The sequence below is a fragment of the Herpailurus yagouaroundi genome, unplaced genomic scaffold, assembly GCF_014898765.1.
Source record: "Herpailurus yagouaroundi ecotype Mexico unplaced genomic scaffold, PumYag 77, whole genome shotgun sequence".
Taxonomy (NCBI): domain Eukaryota; kingdom Metazoa; phylum Chordata; class Mammalia; order Carnivora; family Felidae; genus Herpailurus; species Herpailurus yagouaroundi.
Window position 1 is genome coordinate 51722697 of NW_024412388.1, and position 13838 is coordinate 51736534.

General features: G+C 35.5%; 1 protein-coding gene across 10 annotated transcripts in view; it reads right to left on the reverse strand.

Moving 5' to 3' along the window:
- The window catches only part of DOCK7 (dedicator of cytokinesis 7), a 231470-nt gene that overhangs the window by 166490 nt on the left and 51142 nt on the right, over positions 1-13838 (reverse strand). For all 10 annotated transcript variants that reach the window (XM_040470459.1, XM_040470458.1, XM_040470457.1 and 7 more), the window contains exons 8-10: positions 13743-13809; positions 11986-12135; positions 1354-1434 (exon numbers count right to left, since the gene is read on the reverse strand). In XM_040470459.1, coding sequence (XP_040326393.1) covers positions 1354-1434; positions 11986-12135; positions 13743-13809 — 298 coding nt within the window. The remainder of the gene's footprint in view (positions 1-1353; positions 1435-11985; positions 12136-13742; positions 13810-13838) is intronic.

The window sequence follows — 13838 nt, forward strand, 5'->3', positions numbered from 1 at the left end:
CAAAAGTAAAAATCTACACCAAATATCTTACATACTCTTTCCATACAGGATGTTGTCAAGGTATATATACACTAACAATAGAGCCCTACCTTGAGAGTCAGGCCTGGGATAAGATGGACGGATAACTAAATGTTAGCGCTGTTTATTGCTATATATATTATACCTCCAAAATAGGTGATTGCTTTAAAAGCCTAGATATCAAGTATACTTGATTCTATCAGCTTATGTAGGCATGTAATAAGCTGCTATTGTAATTATGAGCTCCACACAACAGCAAATTTAAAAAATGACAATCCGGGGAAAGGTTATAGAATACTTGAACCCTGATTTCAACCAGCAAGCCAGAGATCAGAGAAGAGTATCATGTACTCAGTTCTACCTATATCAGCAGAAAAGGCTCAGTTACTGTTCCAAATTTCACAAAAATAGAAAACAAAACATATTCTAGATTTTGGTAACTTATCGAGTATTCCTTAAGCATACTCCTGGATGTTTCAACTATTAAATCATGTATTCAATCATCTGTTATTCTTGTAGCTAACTCAGGGTATCTGAAATTTGGTACCAACTTTATATCAATTGCTTTTGCTTTATATGTGTACCCAAATTCTAAAAATTAGTCATCTGATAGCAAAAGGGAGATAGTATTTTCTGTTTTTACCATATTCCTTAATTATCAGTGGCATTCCTTAATTATCAGCAGCTAGACAGAGCCCCAGAGTACTGCTATCTTACTATAAAAAATTATACTATATGGGGCACCTGGGCAGCTCATTCGGGTAAGCTTCTGACTCATGATTTCAGCTCAGGTCATGATCTTATGGTTCATAGGATCAAGCCCTGCATCAGGTTCCAGGCTGACAGCTCAGAATCTGCTTGGGATTCTCTCTCTCCCTCTCTCTCTCTGCCCCTCCCACGCTCATGTGCAAGTGCTTTCTCACTCTCTCTCTCAAAATAAATGAACTTTAAAAAAACCTTTTATTACCAATATCACTATTTTATGAAAAATCACTATTTTTGAAAATTTTAATACTTAGGAATGAAATGAAATTAACTTAGTTCTCTCCAAGGAAAAAAAGTCAGGAGTCACTTAGTTTGGGGGTAAGGGAGATTTTAAAGAATAACACAGCATATGAAAAAAGCTAAGTGACAAAAAAAGAAGAAAGTAAGAAAGCAGATAGTCCAATAGAAAATAATGAACTAGTAGTTAAATTCTTTAATATGCTTCTAATTCTCCCAAATAATAACTTGGGAAATGAGAGGTTATTTAGTGTTGGGTTCAGGGACTGGGGGAGCATTGGGAGGAACTATATGACTATACAGGTGGGAAAAATGAGAGGCATGATACTCTACCTTTGTGGCATCTGCTTCTTTAAAAATCATATATGGTTCTGCACACTCTCCGATGTCACCTTGCTGTAGGACTTTTTCTAACTGTCAAAAAATAAAACAGTAAAGACTAATTAAGCTTAAAAAAAAAAGTAATCAGACTGGAATGTGAGGATGGTTTAACATAAAAAAAATCAATCAAGGTAATACACCACATTAACAGAATAACAGGGAAAAAAAAAACATGATCATCTCAATTGATACAGAAAAATAACTGGGCAAAATTCAGCACCCTTTCATGCTAGGAACATTCAACAAACTAAGAATACAAGAAAACTACCTCAACATAATAAAGACCATATATGAAAACACCACAGCTAACATCATATTCAATGTTGAAAGGCTGGAAGTTTTTCCTCTAACATTAGGAACAAGATAAGGATGCTCACTTTTACCAATTCTATTCAAAAAAGTACTGGAAGTCTGAGCCAAAGCAATAAGGCAAGAAAAAGAAAAAAAAGAGTCCAAATTTGAAAGGAAAGAGTAAAATTATGTGTTTGCAGACATGACCTTTTGTTCAGAAAACCTTTATAGTACACACACACACACACACACACACACACACACACAAATGGTTAGAAGTAATAAATAAATTCAACATAGTTGCAGATACAAAATCAATATGCAAAAATCAATTATATTTCTAAATACTAATAATGAAAAATCTGTAAGAAAATTAAAAACACAATTTCACTTACAATAATATCAAAAAGGAAAAAAAATTAAGGTATTCCCCACTTTTAGAAAACTAACATTATGCTACTTTGATCTTACAAAGACCTACATTACTACCTGTTTTTGCTAACTGAAAGAAATCTGAAGAGGATTTTCACTTTTACAAAAAAAAGGGGAAAGTAAAAATAACATTCAGCATATGCTTTGCAAATACAGGCAGCACACACCCGGGGCAACAACAGTGGCACTGCCAAGCTCCTTCCCTGGGAATTACAAGTCAGTATCTCAGCATCAAACCACCAAAGTTCTGCACTGTGTCTATGAGCATCTGTCCTTTATCTCAATTTATTTTGTGCATCTGTTGGCAAGATATGTCCAAAGGCATCATGAAAGACTGAGAGAGTTATTTTTTGGGTCTAAGAACATTCAAATATTTTTCCATATGAATTAATGTTAATTGCTTTGTCACTTTATAAAATTTCAGCTTACAAAAGTTTCATCAAAGCACTCTTCTTCTAGATAGCAAGGAAACATATACTGAGAAATTAACTTAACCAAAAGGGTGAATGATATATAATCTGAAAACCATAGAACATTGGTAAAAAAAAAAAAAAAAAAAATTAAAGAAGACACAAACAAATGGAAAGATATCCTATAGTCATGAACTGGAAGACTAAATTGATATTAAGAGGCCAATTCTATGCAAAGCAATCTACAGATTTAATGCAATTCCTATGAAAATCTCAAAGATTTTTTTTGTAGACATAATAAAATTCACCATAACATTCATGTGAAATTTCAAAGAACCCTGAAGAATCAAAATAAACCTTTAAAAAAGGAACAGAGTTGTAAGTCTCATACTTCCAGACTTCAAAACAATACAAAGCTACAGTAATAAAAAATATATATATGATACTGGCATAAAGACATACATATAGATGAATGGAACAGAATACAGTCCAGAAATAAACCCTCATATATGTGGTTAAATAATATTTTGTTAATATTTATTTAGTTATTTTGAGAGAGAGAGGCAGTGTGCATAGGGTAGGGGCCAACAGAGAAAGAGAGAGAAAATCTTAAGCAGGTCCATGTTCAGTGTGGAGCCCAATGAGGGGGCTCAATCTCACGACCATGAGATCATGACCTGAGGTGAAATCAAGAGTTGGATGCTTAACCAACTGAGCCACGCAGGAGCCCCAGGCTAAATGATTTTTAACAAGACTGCCAAGGCCATTCAATGGAGAAAGGACAGTCTTTTCAACAAATGGTGTTTAAAAAACCATATACCCAAATGCAAAAGAATTAATGGTGTTTAAAAGACCATGTATCCATGGGGCACCTGGGTGGCTCAGTTGGTTAAGTGTCTGACTCCGGTTCAGGTTAAGGTCTCATGGCTCATGACTTCAAGCCACGCATTAGGCTCTGCGCTGACAGCTCAGAACCTGGAGCCTGCATCAGATTCCATGTCTCCCTCTCTCTCTGTCCCTCCCCTACTCGTGCTCTGACTCTCTCTCTCTTTATAAAAATAAACATTAAAAAAATTTTTTCTTGGGGGTGCCTGGGTGGCTCAGTCGGTTAAGCGTCCGACTTCAGCTCAGGTCATGATCTCACGGTCCGTGAGTTCAAGCCTCACGTCGGGCTCTGTGCTGACAGCTCAGAGCCTGGAGCCTGTTTCAGATTCTGTGTCTCCCTCTCTTTCTGCCCCTCCCCTGCTCATGCTCTGTCTCTCTCTGTCTCAAAAATAAATAAAAACATTTAAAACAATAAAAAAAAATTTTTTTCTTAAATCATATATACAAATGCAAAAGAATAAAGTCTTTACTCTCTATCATATACAAAAATTAACACAAAATGGATCAAAGACCTAAATGTGGACCTAAAATTATATAACTCTTAACAGAAAAAAACAGAATCTTCATGACACTGGATATGGCAATGTTTTCTTGGATTTGATGCAGAAAAATACAGGTAACAAAAGCAAAATACAGAAATTGGGCCACATTAAAAATTTGTGCATCACAGACATAATCAGGGTGAAAAGGCAACAAATAAAAAAATATATACAAATAATGTATCTAATAAGGAGTTAATATCCAGAATAATTTTTTTAAGTTCTACAACTCAACAACAAAATAAATACAGTAAGCCTTGGTTTGCAAGCATAATTTGTTCTGGAAATATGCTTGTAATCCAAAGCACTCAGATATCAAAGCAAATTTCAAGAACCACTGGCTCAGCTGTGATCATGTGACATTCAGCATCATGTACAACTCATATTGCAAGACATTGCTCATTTATCAAGTTAAAATTTATTAGAAATGTTTGTCTTGTGGAACACTCACAGAACAAATTACAATCCAAGGTTTTACTTTAATCTGATTTTTAAATGGCAAAGGACTTGAATAGACATTTTTCCGAAGAAGATACAAAAATGGCTAACAGGATATGAAAAGATCCTCTACATAACTAATCATAAGGTAAATGCAAATCAAAATACAATGAGATTATCACTTGATAGCGATCAAGATGGCTACAATCAATAAAACAAAAAATAACAAGCATTGGCAAGGATACAGAAAAACTGGAACTCATGTGCACTATTGGTGATTATGAAAATGGTACATCCATTATGGAAAACTATACAGAGGGTCCTCAAAAAATTAAAAATAGAATTACCACACAATACAGAAAATCTATTTTTAAGTATATATCCAATAGAATCAAAAGCAAAATGTAAACCATTATTTGTACACTCATGTTCATAGCAGCACTATTCACAAAGCCAAAAGGCAGAAGCGACCCAAATGTCTATCAAGAGATGTGTGGACCCGAAAAACAAATAATCCAGTGAAGAAATGGGCAGAAAACATGAATAGACACTTTTCCAAAGAAGACGTCCAGATGGCTAACAGACACATGAAAAGATGCTCAACATCACTCCTCATCAGGCAAATACAAATCAAAACCACACTCAGATATCACCTCACGCCAGTCAGAGTAGCTCAAATGAACAAATCAGGAGACTATAGATGCTGGCGAGGATGTGGAGAAATGGGAACCCTCTTGCACTGTTGGTGTGAATGCGTACTGGTGCAGCCGTTCTGGAAAACAGTGTGGAGGTTCCTCAAAAAATTAAAAATAGATCTACCCTATAATCCAGCAATAGCACTGCTAGGAATTTACCCAAGGGATACAGGAGTGCTGAGGCATAGGGGCACTTGTACCCCAATGTTTATAGCAGCAGTTTCAACAATAGCCAAATTATGGAAAGAGCCTAAATGTCCATCAGCTGATGAATGGATAAAGAAATTGTGGTTTATATACACAATGGAATGCTACTTGGCAATGAGAGTGAAATCTGGCCTTTTGTAGCAACGTGGATGGAACTGGAGAGTGTTACGCTATGTGAAATAGGTAATACAGAGAAAGACAGACACCATATGTTTTCACTCATATGTGGATCCTGAGAAACTCAACAGAAGACCAGGGAGGAGGAAAAGGGGGGTGGGGACTTACAGAGAGGGAAGGAGGCAAGCCATAAGAGACTCTTAAAATACTGATAATAGGGGCGCCTGGGTGGCGCAGTCGGTTAAGCGTCCGACTTCAGCCAGGTCACGATCTCGCGGTCTGTGAGTTCGAGCCCCGCGTCGGGCTCTGGGCTGATGGCTCAGAGCCTGGAGCCTGTTTCTGATTCTGTGCCTCCCTTTCTCTCTGCCCCTCCCCCGTTCATGCTCTGTCTCTCTCTGTCCCAAAAATAAACGTTGAAAAAAAAAATTTTTTTAAAGAAAAAAAAAATACTGATAATAAACTGAGGGTTGATGGGGGGTGGGAGGGAAGGGAAAGTGGGTGATGGGAACTGAGGAGGGCACTTGTTGGGATGAGCACTGGGTGTTGTATGGAAACCAATTTGACAATAAATTTCATATTTAAAAAAATAATAAAAAAATAAAGTTAGGTAAATAGGTTATGACAAACTGAAAAAAAAAGAGATGAGTGGACAAACATATATATATTAAATATTATACAATGGAGTATTATTCAGCCTTTAAAAGGGAGAAATCCTAAAACAAGCTACAACCTTGATGAACCTTGAAGACATTATACTAGGTAAAATAAGCCAGTCACACACAAAAACAAAAACCAAATACTCTATGATTCCATTCATATGAAGTATATGAGGTTAAATTCATAGAAAGAGAGCAAACTGGTGGTTGGCAAAATCTGATAAGAGGAGAAAAAGTCATCTAATATAATATCAATGTACAGAATTAACAATTTTTTAAAAATTGCTCAATTGGTTGAGTGTCCAACTTTTGATTTCGGCTTAGGTCATGATCTCACAGTTTGTGAGATCAAGCCCTACTTTAGGCTCTGCACTGACAGTGTGGAGCCTACTTGGGATTCTTTCTCTGTCTCTGCCCCTGCCCTGCTTGTGCACACATTCTCTCTCAACATAGGTAAGTAAACACTAAAAAAAAAAAAAAAAAAGTAAAAAAAAACTCACAAAACAGTATTGAGTGACCAATGCAACAGTTTCTACTTCTAATTTTTTTCTCCACTTCTAATTTAATATCTCACGTTAACCCTATATAACTTAATATTTTCAAAAAGAAAAGAAACGTAAATAAAACAGGGTGAAAGTCCAGAAACCAAATCAAGCATACCTGATTTGTAGGAATTGTGATAATTCCTTGTAGGAATTTAGCACATATAAAGTTGATACTTCAAATTAGCAAGTGGAGGACAAAAAACTCTTACAAATAAAATAAAATAAAAATAATCCAATAAAATGGATAGGATTACACAAGTGTATATATTTGTTCACGTGAAACATATGTATCCTACATACACTTAAAATTCATGTTTTTTATATTAAAAATCACTTACAAACAAGTTAAAAATGAGCTATTTGAATAAGTACTTTATAAAACAGAATATCCAAACAGCCAATAAATCACTCAACATTCTTAGTCATCACAGAATATAGACTAAAATTGAGGGGCGCTTGACTGCCTAGGTCAGTGGAGCATGGAACTCTTGGACCTGGGGTTGTGTGTTCAAACCCCACAGTGGATGTGGATATTACTTAAAAATAAACTCTTAAAAAAATTGATATAACATGACAAACATATCAGAAATAAAATACAAACCAGAATATAAAACAAAATTAATAAAATTTAAATGTCAAATACAATAAAATCCGATGATAGCAAGTGTTAAGAAGGAAATGGAGCAGCTGATATTCTCAAAAACTGTTGAAAAGAGTAAAAATTGGAATATCCATGTAGGGAAACCGGTTGTAGAAATAAACCCAATGTCCAACAATGAGAATGGAAAAACAGTGATATATTCATATAACAGAATATTATATAGGATTAAAAACAACTACTGCTACACGCAAAAAGCCTAGATGAATCTTAACATAATTCTTTAGAATACCAGAGACAAGAATTTATACTATACGATTCCTTTCCTATGAAGTTTCAAAAGAGGCCAAGACACGGCAAAAGTCACTATAGTAGGAAAGGGCACAAAGAAGGCCATTTGCTAATATTCTACATCTTGATCTAGATGTACATAAGTTCAGTATGTAAAAATTAATAAAGATGGACACCCTGTGCATATTGCTAATTGTAAACAAAGCTTACAAAGAAAACAATTTCTATATACCAGTGACAAATGAAATTTTGTATATAATTTAAAATGAAAAATGTTAAGTGATACAATTTATAATGTAATCAAAAATATCAAATCACCAAGAATATATGAGAGGAAAAGTCCTAAAAACATGAAGGAATATATCATGTTCATTGACTGAAAAACAATAGTTTAAAGATGTCAACTTTCTCAAATTGATCTATATATTTAATGCAATGCCAGTCAACATCTCAGTACATTATTTCTTGAGAGAAAGAGAGCATGCCTAGACTGAGGGGTTGAAGAGACTGACAAGTAAAAATTTACACAAAAATGTAAAAAGTCAAGCTGGAAAAAAAATACACCACTTATTATAAAGCTACAATAATGAAAACAGTATAGTAGTGGTACCAAGAAAAGACAAATAGACCAGTGGAACCAAAAAAGGCTCTAGGGGCACCTGGGTGGCTCTCCTCCTATGGAGGACTCTCACAGCCATTATATTGAGTGAAAGAAGCCAGGCACAGAAGACTCATTGTTATGATTCCTTTCATATGAACTTCAAGAAGAAGAAAAGCTAACAATGGTCACAGAAGTTAGAATACTAGTTATCTAGAAGGGCAGGGGTAGTCACTAGAAAGAGAAACACAAGAACCCTCCAGAGTAATAACGCAATGGAAATATTCTATGACTTGAGCTCAAGAGTGATTACACAGGCAAATATACATGGAAGAATTCACCAAGCTGTTTACTCCAGATTTGTAAATATCTCATTGTACATATTTTATACTTCAATTTAAAAAAAAACTGATAAATATCAAGTATGACTAGCTGAAACTCTTATTCACTGCTGGTGGGAATGCAACTATCACAGAGACTGAAAACATTTATTTGATAGCATCTACCAAATCTGACATACAAATATTCTGTGACTTAGCAATTCTACTCCCAAGAATAAACTAAATACAAATGTATGCATATGTCTATCCTCATGGAATGCAAATATTTACAGAATTTCTGATAAAAACCACAAAATTAACCAAAATGTCTATCATCAGTAAAATGAATTATGATATATTCATACAATACTAAACAACAATGTAAATGAATTTTATTTTTATTATCTTTTAATGTTTATTTATTTCTGAGAGAGACAGAGCATGAGCATGGGAGGGACAGAGACAGAAGGAGACACAGAATCTGAAGCAGGCTGCAGACTCCGAGCTGTCAGCACAGAGCCCGACACGGGGTTCAAACCCATGAACTTTGAGATCATTACCTGAGCCGAAGTCGGACGCTTAACCAACTGAGCCACCCAGGAGTTCCAGCAATGTAAATGAATTTAAAACTGTTGCATACAGCAGTATAATCACACAATCATGTAGCAAGTCACAAAATATATATAATGTTGGATCCTATTAACATAGTGTTCAAAAACAAGCAAAAATTTTGAGGGGAAAAAAAAAGGAGCGGTGAATGGTACATGGGCAGTTTCTGGGATTCTGGTAACATTTTGTTTCTTAACATGGGTGGGTGGTAACATAATGCATTTCTTTGGGGATAATTCATTAAATCATGTATTTATGACTTTTGTGTATTTTCTGTAATTATGTCACACCTCAATAAAAAATTAAATTAAGCTTATTTTGTTATCATTACCTTATTGTAACCCACGTTTTTCTTCATCTATTTGTGGGTTTCTTTCAAAGAGCTTTGTTTTTGTTCTCTAAAATGTCAGTCTTCCATAAACAATAATCCAAACACAATGATATTACCCCTTCACCTATTTACCAGAATGTATGCTAATAAACAGGACACAAAAATGAGCAAGGAAGACCTAATCCTGGCTGAGCCAGAATTCCCGTATCTCAGACAGTGATAGATTGCACTTAATAGCCCCAATTCTTCACCCTTCCTTTACCCCCCTCACTGCTACCTGACACTGGAATTCCTCTGAATAAAGACGCCAAGTATATATCCTAACTTCTTGCTTTTGTGTTCTGTCATATGATTTGTCTTGGCCAATACAATGTTAGCCTGTGTGATGCAACCAAGGGCTTGAAAAGTGCCTGTGCAGGGGGGTCTGCTCTTTGGCATTTCTGCAATTACCATGAGAATAAACCAAGCTAGCCTGCTAGAAAAGCAATACACAAAGAAGTACAGCTCCAGCTGAATCAAATGAGCCCCAACCAACCAAAAGACGGTTTCAGGAGCACAGCCACCTCGAGGAGAGTACAACCTACATCAACTGACCACCAGACAACTTGGATGCATGACCTAAACAAACGTTTGTTGTTGCATGCCACTGGGATTTTCTCTTTCTGTTCTTGAACAGCAGGAGCTCACCAATACACAGATCAATGGCATTTTTCCTCTCAAGAAACAAAAACATCCTGCTGCACCACAAGTGATTTAGCAAAACCTCCTAAATACATCTCCTTTAAATTTTTAATAATATTTTAACTTGTTCATTTTTTTGAAATTACAGGGAAGTCATTTTCTATGTATATACATATTTTTATGTACATATATATTCTACACAATTGAGATCATTCCATAGAGAGTTTTGTGCCAGACTTATTTTTCACTGAATGTTATATCACACATGCGTTTCTATATCATTAAAATTTCTTCCAGGGGCGCCTGGGTGGCTCAGTCGGTTAAGCGGCCGACTTCAGCTCAGGTCATGATCTCGTGGTCCGTGAGTTCGAGCCCCGCGTCGGGCTCTGTGCTGACAGCTCAGAGCCTGGAGCCTGTTTCAGATTCTGTGTCTCCCTCTCTCTGACCCTCCCCCGTTCATGCTCTGTCTCAATCTGTCTCAAAAATAAATAAACATTTAGGGGCGCCTGGGTGGCGCAGTCGGTTGAGCGTCCGACTTCAGCCAGGTCACGATCTCGCGGTCCGTGAGTTCCAGCCCCACGTCAGGCTCTGGGCTGATGGCTCAGAGCCTGGAGCCTGTTTCCGATTCTGTGTCTCTCTCTCTCTCTGCCCCTCCCCCGTTCATGCTCTGTTCTCTCTGTCCCAAAAATAAATAAACGTTGAAAAAAAAAATTTTTTTTAAAAAAATAAAAAATAAAAAAAAAATAAACATTTAAAAAAAAAATTTCTTCCAAATAGTGGTTTTATTTGCCATAGTATCCCATCATATGAATGTACATTGATTTATCTCCCTATTTACTCATATTGAACATTTACAATGTTTCTTATCCTTAATCCTATCTAAACTGTTCACTCTCAACCAAATCTTGTCACTAAATAATCTCATTTTCATGCAGTCAATATTCGAACCATCAGCTGTATCTTTTCATCTCGTTTCCTTAAATATGTTCTATTTTTATGAAAATGTACTATTTTCCCATGTAAAGGTACTTGTATATACAGTATTTCTCAACTGTATTAATATTTAGAACTTTATTCTGAGTTTTTGAAGACCACTGCTGCTAAATCTGTGCTTGTAGGATTCATTGTAGCTAAGATCTATTTTAAGCTGAATTCAATGGGAATGTGTCGACAAATTAGGACATTATTCCTGTGGGTAAACAGGATTCATTCCGTGACAATCCACTTTATAACCTTATTGTAAAATTCATTACCTTTTATAATTTTATATAAATAAAGATAAAATGATTAATGAATATATTTTAAGCTTCTTTCAAGTCAAGGTCAAGTTATAGTAAATTATTCCTCAACTTAAGCTAAGCAGCTTCATAATATTCAGATTTTAGAATTCATAATAAGGCAGACTACTCTCTCCACAATGTGAGTGTGCCTCATCCAATCAGGTGAAGGCCTTGAGACCAAAGATGGAAATTTCCCAAAGAAGTAATTTTCAAGACTGCAACACAGACACCCTGCCTGAGTCTCCAGTCTGCTGCCCAATTCAGACTCAAGACTACAATACCAACTCTTACCTGAATTCCAGCCTGCCAACCCCCTACACATTTCAAATTTGCCAGCCCCCACAATCACACAAGCCAATTCCTTAAAATCAGTCAATCTCTACCTGTATGTGTGTACATACATGTGTGTGTATTTCCAGCCTACTGATCTGTTTCTTTGGAGAACCCTAATAGAGTTCCCACTCAAAAAAAAAAGAAAAAAACTTAGGTAGTTTTTTTTTAGGTAGACTACAGTCTACATCCAGTATTGTGTTAAGAAGTTTTAAGACAAAAAAAACACATGAAGATAAAATCCTTACCCTTAAAAACCTTGTGATATTAATAGGGAGACAAATATACAGACACTACACAAACAAACTAATTTATTTAACATTACTCTTACCTTTATTACAAGAAAAACATCTTGGGAAGGATAAGTGATAGAAAAAATAGCTGATCTTGCCAAAGTGGTAATGGCAGCAGGTGGTACATGGGGACGTAATAATCCTTTCATCTGCTCAGAATTAAGGTCAAAATAAAAGTTTTCTGAAATCTAAAAAAAAAAACAAAAATTCACATATTAAATTTTAAAATCTGTACATTTTGCAAATATCAAGCATACTCAGTCTTAAAATATTACAGATATTACAACATTACACTAACATACTGTATATCATATATTTCATTGACCAATCTTTATATGTCTAAATAAAAGCAAAAAGAAATATACAAAACTATCTGAGAAATATACAAGAAATATATTCTAAAGAACTCTATCCCAAGCTCTTTTGATTAGAAATGTAACCTGTAATAAAGTACACAAAGAAATTATTGAGATGAATTACCTCAAATTGAGAATTAAAAGAATTATACAAATAATATTTTAGCGAATTTGATTTAGCAAATACAAGTTGCTGGGGCAGAGTTCCACAGCAGAAATCTATAACATGTTGACAGGAGAAGTCACTGAAAGTAGTTAGTTTCTACCACACATTAAGCTTAGAATATTAAGAAATCCTGTACGAGGGGCTCCTGGGTGGTTTGGTCACTTGAGCATCCAATTTGGGCTCCGATCATGATCTCACAGTTCATGGCTTCAAGCCCCACCTCAGGCTTTGCACTGACAGCACGGAGTCTCCTTCAGATTCTCTGAGTCCCTCTCTCTCTGCCCCTTCGCTATTTGTGCCCTCTTTCTTTCTCTCTCTCTCTTTCCCTCTCAAAAAATAAACATTATTTAAAAAATGCTGCATGATGGGGGGCCTGGGTGGCGCAGTCAGTTAAGCGTCCGACTTCAGCCAGGTCACGATCTCGCGGTCCGGGAGTTCGAGCCCCGCGTCGGGCTCTGGGCTGATGGCTCAGAGCCTGGAGCCTGTTTCCGATTCTGTGTCTCCCTCTCTCTCTGCCCCTCCCCCGTTCATGCTCTGTCTATCTCTGTCCCAAAAATAAATAAAAAACGTTGAAAAAAAATTAAAAAAAAAAAAATGCTGCATGAGACTCTTAAGTGTAATAAAGATACAATGGTAAAACTAAAGCAGTATTTAAGATAAAAGACTTCAAGCATATATAAATGACCTTTTTAGCTAGTGTGAATTTTTAAATCACATCAACAAAACTTTATAATGATTCTAATCCTTTATACATTATTTGCCTAAAATGTTTTTCTTGTACTAACTTTTTCTTAGTTTTAAAGCAAGTTGCTTCTGCTATTTGCTTTTGGAATTCTTTCCATTAAATAAAAACTAGGTATCAACTAAACTATTTTATAGTAAGAAAATATGTTTAACAAGTCTTAATAAATTAAATTTCTATTTTCTTTTGAAAAGATCCATATTTAGGGGCGACTGTATGGGTAGTAAGTTAAGCATCTGGCTCTTGGTTTTAGCTCAGGTCATGATCTCAGAGTTCATGAGTTCAAGCCCCAAGTTGGGCTTTCTGCTGTCAGCACAGAGCCTACTTGGGATTCTCTCTCTCTCCCTTTCCCTCTGCCTCTCCTCTGCTCATTCTCTCTCTCTCTCGATAAATAAACTTTAATAAAAACAAATAAATAAATAATCATGTTTAACAATTCTCAAAAAATTATTACTTATAAAACAACTTGAAAACAAGTTTCTGAAACCTAGGAATGTGACAAAAGACTATGTTCAAATCATATAATCTTACCTTTTTCTTTTCCTTGACATCATATAAAGCCAAACTTGCAAAAATAGGTTCAATTTCAATCTCAAACCTTTAAGAAAAAAAGCAATTAGTTTAACA